Source organism: Polypterus senegalus, chromosome 2, assembly GCF_016835505.1.
Source record: "Polypterus senegalus isolate Bchr_013 chromosome 2, ASM1683550v1, whole genome shotgun sequence".
NCBI classification, from domain to species: Eukaryota; Metazoa; Chordata; class Cladistia; order Polypteriformes; family Polypteridae; genus Polypterus; species Polypterus senegalus.
Genome location: NC_053155.1, coordinates 162,877,238 through 162,897,535, shown reverse-complemented (window position 1 = coordinate 162,897,535; position 20,298 = coordinate 162,877,238). Strand labels below are relative to the sequence as shown.

The 20,298-nt window shown below is 37.2% G+C and overlaps 1 protein-coding gene across 2 annotated transcripts in view; it reads left to right on the top strand.

Annotated features, from left to right (window-relative positions):
• Positions 1–18,901, top strand: part of LOC120523522 (protocadherin-16-like) — a 372,188-nt gene extending 353,287 nt beyond the window's left edge. For both annotated transcript variants that reach the window (XM_039744918.1, XM_039744917.1), the window contains exons 18-21: positions 2,738–2,868; positions 7,488–7,774; positions 8,785–8,926; positions 13,275–18,901. In XM_039744918.1, the coding sequence (XP_039600852.1) occupies positions 2,738–2,868; positions 7,488–7,774; positions 8,785–8,926; positions 13,275–15,898 (3,184 nt within the window). In that variant the 3' untranslated portion in view covers positions 15,899–18,901. The remainder of the gene's footprint in view (positions 1–2,737; positions 2,869–7,487; positions 7,775–8,784; positions 8,927–13,274) is intronic.
• The last annotated feature ends 1,397 nt before the right edge of the window (positions 18,902–20,298 follow it).

Below are 20,298 nucleotides of genomic sequence, written 5' to 3'. Positions count from 1 at the left end.
TAATTTATGTCAAATTTTTTAAATCTTCTAAACTCTACATACTGTGGATATAATACACAATGCATGCATTATGAATCCATGTGACGTCTCTTTGAAAGTTTGTTCTATTTATTGTTGAAAAATAATGTTCATCCTTCTTGCTTTAAAGTCTTCTTGGAGTTTAATTTGCATAATTTTTGTCTAGTGGTGAATTTTGAGTAATAATGTTTTGGCAGTAATGTACATTACTTTGTGCTTGAATGGAAACACCCAATTCTAACTGGGCTTCTTTCTAACCTTTAAAATAAGCTCTATAGCATCTCCATCACATGAGGAATCAATTCACTTTGGATTTTTTTTTAACTTTAAATGAACATCTGGGGCCTCATGCATAGAATTTGCACTATAACATGATGTAAGCACAAAAGCCGAAATGTGCTTATGCATAGTAAAATCCAGATGCAGGAATCTATGTGTACTCCAACTTCCACGTTCTTTCGCTACATAAATCCCAGTCCTGCCCCAATTCCTCCCAGAATTATGCCTCTTTGAATATGCAAATCAATATAAATAGCCCTTAAGCTCAGCGTTCCTGTGAAAAGACAATGGGAAAAGCACGGGGGAAAATATAAGAATTTCAGCGAATACCAAGTGGAAGCAAAGGAAAAACATACTATTTTTGATTTAAACAGTGGTATAAACAACAAAAGGAAGTTGATCAAGTGACATAGCGTGTTGGAGAAACTTGAAAGCTCAATTTCACAAAGTCGCACAGTACCGGAAATAAAAAAGAAGTCACATATCAAAGTCGCCGTGAAAAGGCGAGTTGTAGCCCACTGTCTGAGTGTCATATGAAAGCTTATTAGGGTACAGACACAAAAAACAGGCACACAGTGGGAAAAAGCACGAAATGTCAACTTTAATCTCGAAATTTCCACTTTAATCACTTAGTTTATTTTGTCATTAATGTAGAACATCATAAATTTCATCTTAAAATCATTTAATTTACTAGTTTCTCAAATCCCATAGTAACTAAAGTAGCAAGTTAGTGCTTTGCTTTGTATTTGATCTTCTATGTGCTCTATGTGTGTGAATCACTACGTGCTACCGTTCTTTCTTTTTCTCCGACAGGACAATTAATAAATAATAATTAAAATAATTAAAATACTGAGATGTATATGTGATATCATTTTCATGATGATTAGAATGAAAGCATGTTATTAAACAGGGGAACATGATGGTGCAGTGATTGTTCATGTCTCACACAAGATGCTGCTGCGCCAAGCGCGACCTTTGATGAAATAATTTATTGTAGCAGTACTCTTTCAAACGTACTAATTTCCAATTCCTGTCCTTACTTTTCTTTCTCCAAATACCCAATCGCCACACAATCAACTCTGTAATAGACGTTAAGCCATCTGTAAGCTTACAACGACGATTCTTCAAAACTTTTATGGAACATTGAAATATCTTCATAGTACATGTTTAATTATACTATCCGTCTATACTTCCAGTGTTGCGCCAGCCTCAGCAAATATACAGCGCGAGGCAGGAACAATACTTGAACTTGCTAGCGCTGCGGCACCGTGTCCTCACATGTTTAACATGTATAAACAATACAGATTATTTAAATGAAGTTAAAGTTTTATCTGTATAATATAATCAACATATTTTCGTCATCATATGTAAATAAGTGGCTCAGGTTGTGCAATATTATAACTGTAGTACAAGTTTACAGTGAGGTAATTGTACTTATAAGTACAAACAGTTCTACAAGGAGCACTTGATGGACTGATTCAGTGTGTTTATAGTTCTTGGGATTAAACTGTTTCTGAAACATGAGATCCGTACAGGAAAGGCTTTGAAACGTTTTACCATGTGCTTGATGCTGTATACCGATAATTCTCTTTCCGATCAGCTTGTGATTCCCCACTCAGGTACAGTGATATAAATACTCCAAGTGGTGCAGTGAGAGTAATATGGAAAAAGATTATCTGCTGTGGCAACTCCTAACGGGATCAGTTGAAAGAAGAAAAGAAGGTGCAGTGACAGTAACAACAATAAAGCAGCTATGGTATTTGGAATACTACGGCTATTCCCTGGACCATTATATTGTTACTGGTTAATTACAATCAGATGCATTACACTAATAAACAATATGCAGTTATTTTCAGTGTATTTATAAAGTTGCGTCAGGAATATGGACCTAAAAAAGAAGGATAAACCACACAGGAACAGTAGCATTGCTTTGATGCTGGGTGCCACCAGTCTGCAAAACCGAGCGGAGAACTTGCTTACGACAGGGTATAAGGTAATGTGGAAATGTGGGTGGCTTTATGCCAAGTTTAGGTTTTTTTACATCGCGATTTGATCATGGAACATGGAAAAGTTCTTATAACATTTCTGTGCATACGCACCGCTTATACATGTGGCCCCTGGTCTTTCAGAATATTTTTAAACAGCATTTTTTTCATCTATGTAAGAAAAATACTTATTTGACATATAAAACAACATGCAGTGTTTAAGAGACATTATTTTGCGTGTTTAATAATTAGCAATGAAATAAATAGCGTCCTTTGAAGAAGTCTGTAGCCCAGTGTAGAAGGTTTAAACTTTATGCATTGTTGTATTTCTCCTACAAATATGTCCCAAATACAGACATAAATGTGCATTATGCAGTGAACAGTATATGTATCAAACAAATGTGTTTAACAAATACATTTTTCACCTATTTAATTGTACTTTTTGTATTCACTAGACTGGTGGTAGCAGCAACAGACAAAGGAACACCTCGGTTAGCAGGCACAGCTTCTCTTACGGTAATTATTATGGACATGGATGACAACTCTCCAACAATCCCACTATTGAAAGAAGTTAGAGTACCTGAGAGTAAGTATACATAACATATAAGAATTAACTTTTGTGGTCTTGCTAATTAATAGAAACATTTTTTCAATAAGTATTTTGATAAATACAAAGGTGTGCATTAATCAAATTAGTTTTCATCATAATAAAATATGTATTAGCACCATAACTTAGAACAGAAATAGAGTTGACTAGACATATAATAAACTAAAAGAACAAAATATTTTAAATGGATCTGCTCACAATTGTTTTTCCAATGTATTTGCATTTTTCATAAATTTGCTCAAACTGTTTTTTGCAGTATTCTTTTAATGCAAATGAACTAGTTATCCAAAATGTCATCACTCACATATAAGAATGCTTGTTTCTTTACTTTCTCGAGACATAGCCTATACAACACTGTGTTTAGGCTTTAGAATTACATAACATGTTTAGCTTGACATTTATACATTTACAGTTTTTCAAAAAGTAAACATTTCTAGTATTAATAACAGTAGTGATAATATGTGTTAGTTATATTGCTATATTCAACAAAATAAAAACAGTGTTGAATTTTTCTCCACTTACTTTCATGTGTGTCATGTAGGCAGCATCATGAGTTGGACATACCAGGCCTCCTAATCCCTAACAATTTCTTTTAAATATCATTGGAGGAATTCTCCAACACTCCCATCCTAGACCAGATCAAAGATATAATTTTATGATGTGATATGTGTCCCATATCAAATCTAGATCTTCTTCCAGTTGGCAATCCTAATAACATGCCCAAGGCTCCACTATTTCAATCTGTAGAAACACTGACTATACCCCAAGATCCTCCCGTGCTCTTCACTCTGTCATGAGTGAGCACAGCAGTCCTGGGCAAGAATCTGATTTCAGCCACTAGTATGACCTCATCATTTTAGCCACTACAGATAGTTTCCAATCATAGGTGAGGAAGCAGATGTTGATAGACTGGTGAATCAAAAGGTTCATTAGAGGATTTATCTCTTTCTTTACTACTGCAGTCTGCTTTATCATCCACAAAACTGCTGGTATGCCACCTGTTTTTTCTTATAACCACACATTACATGAAGTCACCCTTTTCAGGAAGAGGACCTCATCCTCAGATTTGAAGGTGCTACATCTCATCTCAACCACATAACAATCAATTGTGAACCATTCTATTGCCATCTGGAGATCACAGGCTGACGTGGCCAAAAAAACAACATCTGCATACAACAAAAGTTCAACTCTTAGCTTCCCAAGCTGGATACTCTTCAAGCTTCTCTATATGAAAACTGAGTCGGACACAGAGAAATACATAAGTGATTCTTATGATAGTCCCTTTTTATCAAAAAAGCATTGCCCAGAGCACAGATACCAGCATTTACTACTTGAGCAAGTGGTGTTTGCAGACAAACTTGTGGTGACCAGATGACCCACAAAGCCAGGTGAGACTCAGTCCAAAAATCACTCAAATCTACTATGTAGGCTCGCCACAAACAGGACCAAGGATAAGGGTCAGGTGTGGTACTAGTCAGGTAAAAGGTAGTAGTTGGGAGGATCCAGGCAAACTTGATCCTGGCAAAAGAAACTGGTTTTTGGATCATGAAATGCAAAACTCATAACAGGGAAATAGAAGAGCTTATTCAGGAGTTTGAAAAATACCTACTAAATACAATCACAGTTACCTCTACTCAAAGCATTACATCCCGAACCTGACTTCTGATTCAAGGACGGCCTTTCTCTTTCTTTGAATCTGCTCCTCAGGGGAGGCCACATACAGTTGTGGAGTACCCTGAAGCTCCCTGCTGGCTGCCATATAGTTGGAGTTCATTCCACCAGATTTCTAGAGAGAAACATTTTGTTGTTTCCATGCATGTGCCAAACTACTCTTCTGAATGTTATACCCTTTACCTTTCTAGAGATAATGATTTTGGTGGAAAAATTATGCAGTTTACTGACTGTGTAGTCCTAATGTGAGATTTTAGCACTGACGTGGGAAATAACAGACACGTGGAAGCCTGTAATTATAAAAATATAGCTTGTTCGATCTCAATCTAAACTGTGAACCATTAGACATCTACACTAGTTGTTGACTATTCATAATGAACACCCAGTATGAACATATGGATATTAATAAATTCTATAATCAGCTTTATAGTTATGTAATTTGTTTTGCCAGAAGAGCATGGGTGGTTTAAATCCAATTGGAAATTCTGAAAGTATGGGCACCCAAGGGGGGTTAATTAACATAACATGTCAGTGTTATGTGAAAGGTGAGGATAGTGTCCCCTATTTTTAAAAAGAGACAAGGGAATATTGTCCAATTGCAATGTAACTTACTCTTCAGCCTCCCTTGGGAAGACATATATGGCACTGAAATAAAGACTATATGATATTATAACCAGTAATCCAGGAGGAGAATTCCATCCTGTAAATGGGCCAACTGCTTTTCCATATTTGAGGAGTCTTGGAAATTTGGCAGTAATGTTTTGACATGTTTTGTGGACCTGGAAAAAGTTATCTTGTAACTGGTACTTTAGTGTCAATTTTCCCAATAGTAACACCTGTAAATGTGATGATTAAAAAGATAAGTTTGTCTTTGGTGTATTGCAAGACTCTTACCTCAGTTACTTTTAGATAATATCAAACTTTACTGCAAACTTTAATTGCAAACCGTAGCTAAAATATTTCAATGAAATTATGAAAGAATATATTTGCTAGAAAAGCTACCAATGCTTAAAAAATCAAGCCAAAGGAAGGCCACACACAGTATTCATGAAAAAGGTTATGGAATGTGCCAAAACGCAACTCCAAAAATTGAAGGACATTTTCACAAATCAAAAGGCTATGCTATGAATAGCTATGAATATACCTTCCATTCTGAAGTCTCCCTAAATCTATTTGTTTTTTTTTAGTTACTCGTAGAGTATTTGCAGATCCATTATTCTACTATATACTATATGGAATCAGTTTTTATTTGTTAGGTACTTATACTTGTATATTGCCTATACTGCATAAAAATTAAAATATGCTCCTTTCCCTGTGCTTTATCATGTAATTTAGAACTCACAGAATTCAGAAACAGATGTTCACATCATAACCATCTGCATATCTCATTCTGCCAGGCATAGTTTAATAATTAGCAACTCTCCCTGCACTTTTTTGTTGAATATAAACATATTCCCTTATGAGAAAGTACTGTATATACAGTATTCATATTTTACTGCTGAACCGCTCTGCTTTTATTTTTAAAACATTGTGTTGTCACATCTTAGCTACTTCCATCATCTTTGTAAAAGAAAGGCCAGGGACTGGCTAATACGTTAGTTATGTGAGTGTTCCTAGATTGGGACAGTTTCCGCCCCATTGGTCTGAAATTAATTGGATTGTGCAGGTAATATGTGCAATCTAATAACACTGAATTTAACCAATTAGATAAATGGCACTTACTGAAAAATTAACAGACCAGTTTAGAAGGAGAACAAGTTTTATGTTGCATCATTTATGTGACTCATCCAGGTGTTTCTAGTGCAAAAGTTAATATTTTTTGCATAAAATAAACTTATTTTCAGCAAATACACTGCATACTATTATAAACTATTTTACAACATGTATTTACAGAACCATAATAAGTTAAATAACCCAAAAAGGAATGCTTTATGTAGGTCTTATACTTCTTGTAAAAACAAGTGGAAAATGCAAAAAGTAGAACATGCACCAAGTGAACAACAGTTTCTGTATTACGCTTCTGAAAGTCTAGGAACCTGCAGCTGTTTTTTAGGTTGATAGCAAGAAAAGATTATATTAAGTATGGTTAACAACTTCCCCACAATCTTTAGCCCGGTAGCCCTGTAGTCCAGTTGGGAACATTGCCTTTGCGATGAAGGGATGCAGATTTGCTGCTTTCAGTGTCTGCTGCTTCCAAAAAACAATAAACATCTTGCATAACACATGAAAAATACCCATTTAATAAAATAGTGCAACAGTTACAAAACCAGGTGAAAATAATAAATGAATTCACCAAGAGCTGAACAGAGAGAGAAACCTCAAAGAACCAAATCTGCATAATTAAACAAAATAAAAATATGTATATATATTTATTTTTGTTTAAAAGTGTGCCATAATAACTGTGACACTGACTCATTGTGTTTAAAATCTGGAACAAGCAAACAGACCAGAATATTATTCAGATGATGAAAAGAGTTTGCGATTTCTACAGTACAGTTATACATTTATAGAACTAGTTAAAAGCAGTAACATAGAGCCCTGTGTTGACATTTTACACATTGCTGTGGTCTTCCCTGATCATTCCTAGTAAGCAAGAGAGTCTTCCCACATCTGTCTCCTACTTGGTTGTGGTCAAAATGTGTCTTGAATTCCTGAGATGACCAACATGCCTCACAAACACCAACATTTCATCAGTGTCACATTCAGGTGTTTGTACAACTGGTGAACGTGTCATAAAAGGCATTCTTACGGCAACAAAAGTACTAAGGTAATCATAATCTGATTCAGTCCAGTTATTACTTCATTATAGAGGTACAGAAGCATAATGGAAATGCAGAATTAATCTTTTTAATACCTGGCTGTGTTGGTCTTTTATAGAGAGCTATAGTATTTATATTTGATATAAAATATTTTTCTTCTACTCTCAGATGCTTCAGTTGGTATGGAAATAACCCAAGTTACTGGAAATGATGTGGACACCGAACCAGCTCTTTCATATTCTCTGCTGTTTGATGCCAACTCTATGGAAAAATTCTGTATTAATCAATATACAGGAACTATTTCCCTGATTGCTCCATTGGACTTTGAAGAAAAACGCTCGTACACATTTAAGGTTCAAACCAGCGATTCCAAACATAAAACAGAAGTCAATTTGACCTTTGTTGTGGAGGATGTGAATGACAATGCTCCAGTCTTCACGCAAGAACTTTATCAGGTAATTATTAGATTTTGTATTAGCTAATAAACATCTGTTTTAATTATTTTATTTATTAGATTGACAGGAGTAGATTAAAAAAAATAACTAAAAACTTTTAGGTGAAATTGTTTTAATAGTACCGTGAAACACAATAGAGAATGATGGAACTGTCTGCTGTCCTGATTTGGAAGTTTTGAATGCTTTTACAATATGTAGTGCCCCAGGATAAAGAGTCCCAACCTGGATGCTATCTATAGTAAAATCTTGTAAGTCTTCTCCATGCCTGGATAGATGAGTGAGTTTTTTTTTTAATGCTCTAGTTTTCATATCACATTGCAATGTAAGGTGTTGATTAATAACACAAAATGTCTGCTTAATGAGAGAGTTGTTGGTGTGCTGTTGTAGATGAGAGTGAAAATTATAATGGAATGTGCTCCATCCAGTGTTGGTAACTGATTTGTGCCTAGATAGGATTATACAGGCCTGGAAAATTATGAATGGATGTACCAGTTTACATAATCTTTCAAAATCAAAACATGTTTGGAAAATACATTTAATTATATCTAAGTCCATCCATTAATTAAATATATAATAATAGGTGCAACTCACTTGTCTAAGACAATACACAACAGTAACTGAGAAATACATTTCTCTGGCTTACTCCATATTATGCTGCAGTGCAACACTTGAAGACTCTGGCCATTTGTTAAGGTTTGGTTAAGATTCTTGGTCAGCCTCCTCCTTGTTTTATTTTACTCTTTTTCCAAATAAAAACCAACACTCAGTTTGCAAAAAAAAAATAACCATAGGATGAGATAACTGGAAGTACTTTATTTTGCAGTTTATGTTTATATTTTGTTTTTGTTTTTTTCAACATTTCGGCTGTAGTTATAGGATATAGTGAGTTGGATAATAGATGGATGGATAGACCTAAAATATTTGAGAGTAAGTCATGTTATACAGTATATATGATATGAATGATTTTTATATATATATATGCAACATCTTTTTAAATTATCTTATGACAGGTTTACCTTCCTGAGCACTCTTTACCTGGTAGTCAAGTTGTGACAGTAACAGCTACTGATCAAGACTCTGGAGAAAATGGAAAAGTTACCTACAGGGTGGTTTCATCCAACAAGGACAAGTTTTACATTGACCCAATGAATGGTATTTACATTTTGAATTACATATATAATGTGTGTGCTTTTGCAAACCTTTCCCATAGTATGCATAATATTCAAATATGTCATGAAATGTAATTTTTTTGTGAACTGGTGTGTACTTAGGGTGGAATGGTTAGTGCTGTGGCCCCTTCGCTTTAGAGATCTGGATTTTATTTTCATTTGTAATCCAGTTGCTGCCAGCTTATTTTTTTTTCTTTTGGGTACATGGATTTCTCCTTATACATCAAAGACAAACACCCAGTGTACAGGAGTATGAATGTGTCCTGTGATGGACTGCTGTCCCTCTCCACAGTTAGTTCCTGATGTACTACCTAAATTGGCTCTGCATCTCTTCATAACTGTCATGGAATCAATGAATCTAGAAAATAAATAGAAAGAAAGTTATCTTTGGTTTATGCCTTACTCCTGATGCTGCCAGACTGGCTTTTGCTACTGTGACCAGGTGTTGAAATAGTAGATAAATACTGTAAATTAATGGATATTTCAGTATTAAAAACATTATTTAAAATAAAGCATTAAAAATGCTGTTAAAGATTTCAGTCATAAAGTGGACATAAATTATATTTGAATTCTTGGTGTTTTAAGTTAATTCTACTAAGTACATACAGTGCATCTGGAAAGTATTCACAGCGCATCACTTTTTCCACATTTTGATTTGTTACAGCCTTATTCCAAAATGGATTAAATTCATTTTTTTCCTCAGAATTCTACACACAACACCCCATAATGACAACGTGAAAAAAGTTTACTTGAGGTTTTGCCAATTTATTAAAAATAAAAAAAACTGAGAAGTCACATGTACATAAGTATTCACAGCCTTTGCTCAAAACTTTGTCGATGCACCTTTGGCAGCAATTACAGCCTCAAGTCTTCTTTGAATATGATGCCACAAGCTTGGCACACCTATCCTTGGCCAGTTTCGCCCATTCCTCTTTGCAGCACCTCTCAAGCTCCATCAGGTTGGATGGGAAGCATCGGTGCACAGCCATTTTTAAGATCTCTCCAGAGATGTTCAATCGGATTGAAGTCTGGGCTCTGGCTGGGCCACTCAAGGACATTCACAGAGTTGTCCTGAAGCCACTCCTTTGATGTCTTGGCTGTGTGCTTAGGGTCGTTGTCCTGCTGAAAGATGAACCGTCGCCCCAGTCTGAGGTCAAGAGTGCTCTGGAGCAGGTTTTCATCCAGGATGTCTCTGTACATTGCTGCAGTCATCTTTCCCTTTATCCTGACTAGTCTCCCAGTTCCTACCGCTGAAAAACATCCTCACAACATGATGCTGCCACCACCATGCTTCACTGTAAGGATGGTATTGGCCTGGTGATGAGCGGTGCCTGGTTTCCTCCAAACATGACGCCGGGCATTCACACCAAAGAGTTCAATCTTTGTCTCATCAGACCAGACAATTTTGTTTCTCATGGTCTGAGAGTCCTTCAGGTGCCTTTTGGCAAACTCCAGGCAGGCTGCCATGTGCCTTTTACTAAGGAGTGGCTTCCGTCTGGCCACTCTACCATACAGGCCTGATTAGTGGATTGCTGCAGAGATGGTTGTCCTTCTGGAAGGTTCTTCTCTCTCCACAGAGGACCTCTGGAGCTCTGACAGAGTGACCATCGAGTTCTTGGTCACTTCCCTGACTAAGGCCCTTCTCCCCCGATCGCTCAGTTTAGATGGCCGGCCAGGTCTAGGAAGAGTCCTGGTGGTTTCGAACTTCTTCCAGTTACGGATGATGGAGACCACTGTGCTCATTGGGACCTTCAAAGCAGCAGAAATATTTCTGTAACCTTCCCCAGATTTGTGCCTCGAGACAATCCTGTCTCGGAGGTCTACAGACAATTCCTTTGACTTCATGCTTCGTTTGTGCTCTGACATGAACTGTCAACTGTGGGACCTTATATAGACAGGTGTGTGCCTTTCCAAATCATGTCCAACCCACTGAATTTACCACAGGTGAACTCCAATGAAGCTGCAGAAACATCTCAAGGATGATCAGGGGAAACAGGATGCACCTGAGCTTAATTTTGAGCTTCATGGCAAAGGCTGTGAATACTTATATACATGTGATTTCTCAGTTTTTTTATTTTTAATAAATTTGCAAAATCCTCAAGTAAACTTTTTTCACGTTTTCATTATGGGGTGTTGAGTGTAGAATTTTGAGGAAAAAAATGAATTTAATCCATTTTGGAATAAGGCTGTAACATAACAAAATGTGGAAAAAGTGATGCGCTGGAAATACTTTCTGGATGCACTGTATTCTATATTTACCATAAACATACTGATGGAAAAAAGAAATACAACTGTTATTGTTGTCCTTACATTTCAACCCATATTGCTGAAATAGCAATAAACAAATGAGAATAATAGAATATCAAAACAGTACAACAAAATTATTATGAAGACAATAAAACATACATTAACAACAGTTCTCTTGCGGTCCTTTTAGTATCTTGCACTGCTTTACTGCTTGACAGCTTTGGCTTTTTGAGTCATTGAGCCTCTTCATCAGCAGTTGTGAATGCAATCCTATTACTGTTAAAGTGCTTGATGAAGTTTCTGGACCTTAGCAGGAAATATACCATCCCTCCAGATGCTGTGAATCATGTCATCCCAAGTATATTTTGTCATATTAAGGCAAGACAAAAAGGCACAACAGGGAATTACCTTGACAACAGTTATTCCAAAGAACAATTGTGACCAAAGTAAGTGTCCTCTCCCTGATGATGTCCTCCTATAGGATCAGTTTGTCTTAGGAGGTGTTAGAGGAGAATTCTAGTGTGGTTACTTAGTGTTGCCCTGATCTTAGACAGTCATCTACACCACTGTTCTGGTTAAACATTTCCATTGGCTGAAACACAGTGCAACAGTATACATATATACAGTATACATAGCAACACTGGCACATGACATGTCTGCCTACTGCATGGCTGTGGCCTTCTCCATTGCTTTTGGCAATATTCATACCTTTATCGGATACACAGAAGTCTGACTGAAAGTGGTCTTTGCCTTACCGTGATGTAGTCTTCAAATTAATACCTTGCATGTACTTAAAAAGTTAGAGTGAATCGTTGCAGGTACTATAAAAAAATGAAACATATTTGTCAAAGTACACAACCTACAGGTATAGTATTTTATCATTCATTCATTTTCCCCTGTTTAATCTGGGATCGGGTCAGGGAGGAGGCCCATACATCCCTTTCCCCAGCTGCATTTACCAAATCATCCTGTGGGATTCCAAGGCATTCCCAGGACATCAGGGAGATATAATCCTCTCAACAACCCTGGGTCTTTTCTGCTGGTTGTGCCCGCAAAACTTCCATGGGAAGGCAACCATGAGGCGTCTGTAACAAATGCCCAAACAACCTCAGTTGGCTCCTCTTGATCTGGAGTGTCAGGAGCTCTATTCTGTGCCTGTCCTGGATGTCTGTGGTTCTCACTCTGTGTCAAAGGGAGAGCCCAATCACCCAGTAGAAAAAGCTAACATTTATGGCTGTGGGATATCCTTGCAAGTACTTGGACAGAGTGCAAACTCCAAGCAGAAAGAAACCAGCCTGGGATTTGAACTCAGGGCTCTAGTTGTGCAATAAAGTTATAGTATGTTCCTCAGTACCACCTCACATTTGTATTACCTTGGTAAAGTCTACTTCCTATTCAGCCATTGAATAAAGACATTGATAGCTGATACATCAAGAATTCTTTGAATATTTCTAAAATTAAAGCTATTGAGTGGTATGCCTTTTCTGCATCATAATTGGCCATGCCATTTTAATCTGTTCCCCAGACTCACATTGTGTTCAGGTATTTAGTCTAACATCATGAACCTTCACATCCATCCATCCATTATCCAACCCGCTGAATCCGAACACAGGGTCATGGGGGTCTGCTGGAGCCAATCCCAGCCAACACAGGCCACAAGGCAGGAACTAATCCTGGGCAGGGTGCCAACCCACCGCAGGACACATACAAACACACCCACACACCAAGCACACACTAGGGCCAATTTAGAGTCGCCAATCCACCTAACCTGCATGTCTTTGGACTGTGGGAGGAAACCGGAGTACCCGGAGGAAGCCCACGCAGACACGGGGAGAACATGCAAACTCCACGCAGGGAGGACCCGGGAAGCGAACCTGGGTCTCCTAACAGCCAGGCAGCAGCGCTACCACTGCGCCACCGTGCTGCCCGAACCTTCACATAATAATCTCAAAAATACTCTTCTGCAAATGATTTCAATTTTGCTTGGCAAAATAAATATTCTTTATATTGTGATATGTTGCATTAAAAACAGCTGTGCTTTGAATAATTAAAAAAAAGTTTTAACACTTTATTTTTTATTTCAGGGACCCTGTTTATAAGTCAGAAGGCAGAATTTGACCCAGAACAGCCATCACTAAGAGTAGTAATAGAAGCACAAGATGGTGGGACACCAGCTCTTACCTCTAATACCATAGTTTATGTGCAGGTATCTGATCTCAATGATAATGAACCTCATTTCCAGCAGTCTGAGTATAAGGCCACCGTCTCTGAAGACCTTCTTCCTGGGTCCACTATCTTAACTTTTGAAGCTATAGACAATGATGTATCAAGAGATAATTGTGGATTTGACTTTGGAATTGCTGTTGGAAATCTTGGAAGTGCTTTTCAGATTGAAAGTAGTGTTCGCTTTTTGGAAGGCCGAGGTTTTCAGACAATTGGAACACTCATTTTAGTAGAGCATCTTGATTTTGAAACTGTACCATGGTACAATCTAACCATTGTGGCCTCAGACCATGGGGTGCCCCAGAGAAGTTCCAGCGTGCCTGTTATTATTAATGTAATGGATGTAAATGACAACCCACCTGTCTTTGGTCACACAGAGTATAGCATAGTACTCAGTGAAGGAGCAGCAGCTGGAACCGAGATTTTGAGACTTTCTGCTTCAGACTTAGATTCTGCACCCAATGCAGTGGTTCAATATGCTATTCTTTCTGGAGATGAAGAAAAGATTTTTAGAGTTGACGAGTGGACAGGATCACTAAAGCTTTTGAGCCCATTGGACAGAGAAGGTCGAGCTAAATACATGGTCATTGTGAAAGCTTCTGACAAACAGGGTCAGTATGACCTAGTAGCTGTTACTATTGAAGTTAAGGACATTAATGATAACAAACCCTACTTTCCATTAAGTACATTAACAGCAAGCATTCGAGAAAATCAGCCAACTAATGCTTTGGTAACTATCCTGCATGCCATTGATGCTGACTATGGTGACTATGGGCAGTTAAGTTATTACATGATTGACCAAAGTGGGGAAAGTAAAGTAGCTTTCACTCTGAACCTGACCACTGGAGAGGTGCGATCTCAAATGACATTCGATTTTGAGAAGATCAGTACTTTTCACTTTGTGGCCTTAGCATTAGATTCAGGAAACTATTCAGCCACAATGACCGTGCAAGTTCTTGTCATAGGAGAAGATGAATATGACCCTGTTTTTATTGCACCATTATATTCATTTGAAGTTCCAGAAGGTTCTTTAAAAGGACAGAGCATTGGGCAGGTGGTGGCCAGTGATGAAGATGGAGGTCCAGATGGGATTGTACTATACACTTTTGCCAGCAGTTCCCCGTACTTTGGTGTTAATGAAACTACAGGGATCATCTACTTGAAGATGGACAGCCACATTCAGTACAGCAGGGGAGGCCGTTCACGAAGGGAGACCCGACAAATAACCCTGGAGGTTAAAGCTCATAGTCCATTACCATCATCTCGTTCTGCAACAGCACTGGTCAATGTTGATGTGACACACACCTCTTTCGGATTAACAAGTGAGGTCAACTTGTTATTAATAAGTGTCATAGCAGCTTCTTTGGGAGTTATTGTGATCCTTCTGGGAATTGCTATAGTCTTATTTGTCATAAGATCACGGCGGCTACACAAAGATGAGAATGCTAGAATAAATAGTCCTGCAACCATTAATGTTGTACAAAAGGGGGATGAAGATAAGTTGTCAGGAGATGAAAGGATGTATCATCAAACTCTGCCAGGATATAGTGGTGAAAAAATGTCAGGTATGGGAGGTACAGGTGGAATGTCATACACAAGGGGAGGCTCACTGGACCCTTCACACTCAAGTGGTCGTGGATCAGCAGAGGCAGAGGCTGCTGAAGATGATGAAATACGTATGATCAATGAGTACCCAAGAATGTCAAGTATAACTTCTTCAATGCAGGATCATATTTCTACACGAGGTCCTGATTCAGGAATCCAGCAAGATGCAGACCAGCTTTCAGATATATCATGTGATCCAGCAGTGGATGCCGGACAGTGGTTCAAAGGAAAGAAAGGTGGAAGCATTTGTGGAACGATGTTGTCAGGACAGCATCCTATTTACAGAGATGAAGCAGTAGGCTACTTGGGTGTTGGACGGGGGCTAAACATTTCCCATTCAAAAGATTATGCATTTCCAGAAGATGGCAAACCCTTGGTAGATGGTTCTCTCACTGCCATAGTAGCTAGTGACGAAGAACTTAGAGGCAGCTACAACTGGGACTACTTATTAAATTGGTGTCCCCAGTTTCAACCTTTGGCAAATGTTTTTACAGAGATTGCCCGGCTAAAGGATGAAAGTGCACCACCTAATCTTCGACGACCCTTTCAGCCAAAAACAAAAATTGACCCAAAACCAAGGATTGATCCACCTCCTCTTATTACCTCTGTAGCCCACCCAGGGGCAAAATCTGTGCCACCTAAACCAGCAACTGGTCAGATCTTTCCAATTTTTTCTTCTCTCCGACGGTCTCCAATCAATCATGAGGGCTCTATCTCATCAGCAGCCATGTCTCCAAGTTTTTCTCCTTCACTTTCTCCATTGGCTGCTCGTTCTCCAGCAGTCTCTCCTTTTGCTATTACCCAGGGACCTTCTGCTTCCATGATCAGCCCAACAGAAAACACACTGGATCATTCAGAGGAAGCAGAGATTAGAATTTAAATTGCTAAACCGTTAACTTTTCATCTAGTCTTAATCCTGTACGATAAAGCTAATACCTCTAAGGAATTAATTTTATCAAGTTACTCCCGGTTAGTGCAGTGTGACAATGAAAGGAGAATATTTTCAGACTGATACTTCAGGATTTGAATTCATAATAAAGACTATTTTCAGACTGGTATTTCAGGATTTGAATACATAGTAAACCATTTGGGAAATTTAACTGGCTAAAAAAGGAGAAGCAAAATCAACCCATTTTCATTTCCTTAATCAAACTATTTAATTTTTGTTGCCGATTATGGACGGTGGAGAAGTAAAAGCTTTTTACTTTATCATTTTACCTAATGATGTATCTCTAAAACCCTAATCAATTGTATGTATTTTCAATTGCATAGTTATTCACCAAACCAAAAAGCGCATTTGTCAGCTATTGGTAAAAACAAGTATCAACTATGACATCCATGAGTATAAACAGTGAGTAATGATTATCTCATTCAAATTTAAACTTGTTTTGAAAAATTCATAATATTCAAGTGTCATGGACTTTTAAAGCGCAAATGTTTTTCATATCAATAAAATAATGCTTTTGAACTCTAATTTAAAACAATATACTAGTGTTCTTTACAGAGTATTCACTTTTGATTGGGATTTTCTGCATTTTGGCAGTAATTTGCATATTTGTGGTTTTGATGTATTTCAACTGAATCTGTCCAGATAAGTATCTGTGCCTACATGACAGTGTCAATTATAGTTTGTGTTGTCTTCACTGGCTGGCCAGGGGGCAGAGAGTTTGGTCTTTAAATAACATGGTGATAAATAATACTGTAGAGGACCATTAGTAATGTTATATATTGGAAACTAAATAAGGCATCTACATTTTTTGTAATTTTTTTTTTTCAGTGTTTCTTTTTGTGGTGTGTTTACATAAGCTGTTATACAGTTTTTTTCTGTGGAAAGGTGTAAATACCAATTTAAAATTTCTTTGTTAGAAAGTAAAGAAAACAGTCATGTTCACTTTTAGTGATATTTTGTCAAAAATTGTTAACTGGCATGGTCATGTACAGCAGGTATGTACTGTATATAATTTACTTGGTCACCACAAGGCCACTGTTTCAGACCAGAAATTAGAAGAAAGTCTTCAAGCAAAATGATTTAAGTGCAGAAGCATCAAAGAAAACACTCTTTGATCAATCAGAACCCCATTCTGACACAGAAGATGGCTATGTCCTTAGACAACTGTAGTTCTTAACCAGCCTTCAGTATTATACAACTGGCCTGTGGACGCACAGTTTCTACTTCTGCATTACTCTGCATATCATACTGGGTGGGACCCTGCTGCAGCCTCACAATAAGTATAGAGGAATGTGCCTTATGTAAAGAACTTAACACACCATTTTTAATTGTAGGGCATGTGAAATCTGTAAGTTGCCAGATATATCCAGATGTTCTACATCTCTAGGTGTTCCTCATATAGATATAGACATACACATAAATACGCACATGACCTTGTGTGTTTAAAAAAAATTTCTGGTTTGTTATCAATGTTTTTCATGTGTGCAACTGTGATGCTATGTGGTACATGTTTTGTTTGGTGTGGTGGATGATGTTGGAGGAAAATATTTTACATATATAAATATTTTACAAAGGGAACATAGCAGAGAGAGATTATTAATGGATCTATGTAAACTGATCCTGACAATACAGACCTGTCATCATTCTTGACCATTCTTAATTTAAAGATATCTGTCTTTTAAATTTTGTTTTATTTGTTTTTTTCTATTATTTGATGTTTCACTTAAAAGTATTCATTATTGTATTAGTTTACTTCTGAAGTGTATTTATGTGTGATTTGATTCCCCATTTTCTTATCATATTCCCTATTTAGGCCTTTTCTGTTACAGGCAGATGTACTTTTATTATCAAATCTTTAAAAAAATCATTTTATTTAAAAACCCAAAAATTATGTTAAAACCTCCTTAGAGGTTTTAATCAGAATAGTAATATACTTTAAGTTATTGTCACTTTAGTCATAATATTTTGGCATTATTCTTAAATATGAAGCAAGGGTGACAATTTAAAATTAAATATAATAGGAAAGTGACCAACAATTGAAAATGCCTTTATAAGAAATGAGTGGTTACTTGAAACAGGCTCTTAAAAAGCATGCAATTTGCAGGTAGCAATTCCCCAATGTGCCCACAGTTAGGCATCTCCGTCTCCATTTTGCTTCCTTTTTTATTTATTTCTTGCTCTGTTTTAACAGAATTACTGGCCTGATGAAGGCTGTTCAGGTTAGTCTTAGAGACTGTATGTGTGATTAAGCTTTTGTCTATGGTATGTCTGGTTCTCCATTTTCTTTTTACCTTGTTTTTCTTTGCTAGTGTGAGTAATAAGTGAGACTGGAGATTTATGTAACAGGAATCTCTTATATCCTGGATTGTGTTTAAGTAAAACTAAAGTTCATACTTTCATCGGTGCCTAGTTAAAATACATTACAGTAAAAAAAAAAAACCTAGTGCATAGCAAGAGTAACCCTAGTGCCAGTCAACACTAAGCTTTAAGAATGCAATAAAGAAAGCAATATGTTTTGATATCAGCATTTTATAAATCAGTGTAAAAAAGTGCATGTGCACATGACTGGCATTTTCATAGGATACCAAGTGTTATTACAGAATAAAAAACTTTTTTATTATTTTTATTAAAAATTTAAATTCAAATGCATTTGAATTTGCTTTTACCTTATGCTAGAGATAACTTGTCTATGTTTAAATATTTTGCTGTTCAATTTGTTTTGTTTTGTTTTTTTTTACTTCAGGATTTATATTATAAAAGAGGGTTTTATTTTTTCCTATAGTATACTTTTTTCCTTTCTGATGTCTGCTTTTATGTAAATACATTGGCATCTCTCTTCTGTATTTTTGCTTTTACCTGTATATTTTGTACTGCAGAGCTCTCTGTGGCAATTGCAATGCAACAAGCTGAATATTAAAGACAAACTGAACAGTTGTTTTTTCTTATATAAATATTTGAAATATATTTATGCACCATTTATTATTTTGTTCAGAATGTTTAAAAATAATTAAAAAAATATAAAAGTTTGCTGAAGTACTTCTTCCACAATACAAAGAATTTTATTATTGCCTTAGACTAGCATTAGGGTAAAATGTGATAAGGATAACAATCTTCTACCATACACACTTAGCAAAAATTACAAATAAAAGTGGTGTTTTGTTACTGGGTTACCAAGAGCACGCCTTATGAATGCTTTTACAAAAAACACACGCACGGGCATTAGGAAATGTGAAAACTCCACACACACAAGAAGATTTCAATGGAGGGTGCAGGATTCTGGCCTCCCTAACTACTGTTCCACCATGCCCCTTCAATCATTAATATGAATAATATGTAACTTATATTGTGCCATGTACAATAAGTAACAACCCCGAATCTTATTTTCAAACTGATTCATACTCAAATAAGTAAAATTTACTTTAACTTCTTCTGTGCAGTATTTGATTAATAAGCAAAGAGAAATGAAATCATTTTTTCCATATGAGTTGCTGCTACTGGTACATGCATTCTGAAGTATAGAATTACCCTCTTCACATTTTAAAGTGGACCATTGTGTGTTCTTTGGGGCAGTTTTTCTTTCTTATTATTATTTTATAAATGTGTGGCTGACTGTGCCTTTTGAACAATTGGCAGCCCAGACAAGGCTGTCAAACGCAAAGGCTGAAACCTTGGACTTGGATACATGGGTGACAATGGCCACACAGACTTTTTTGAGATCACTACAGGGGACAAACAAGGCTGCATCTTGTCCCCGCTTCTCTTCATCATTGCTCTTGACTATGTCATGCAACAAGCTGGAATGTGGATTGGGGCAGGCATTCGCTGGTCTGATCAAGATGGTCTTAGCGACCTGGACTTCGCCAACAGCATTTACCTGCTCAAGGAAGATGACTCAAAATTGCAACACGCGGTGACTGACCTGGAAAGAGAAGCCTGCAAAATTGGTCTCAGGATAAGCGTCAATAAGTCAAAGATCAGGCACATGAGCTCCACCATTCACATTCAGGGAATCGTAGTCAGACCACAGTGGTTGGAGGAAGAGGAGAGGTTCACATACCTAGGTAGTTTAATCTCACCAAAATGGAGATGTGAAGGCAGATGTCAAATGCCGCATCAGGGAGGCAGCAGCAATTCCAGAGGATGAGCAAGATCTGGTCCTCACTATCTGTATCGCTGAAGATCAAGCTTTGTTTACCTCCATCGTGGTCCCTACAGCCATCTCTTGCCAGCAAGACCTGGAAGGCATCAGTGAATCTTAACAAGAAGCTTGACATCTTTCAACAAAGGTGCCTGTGCTGGATCCTAGGGATCTGATATTTCGACCACATTAC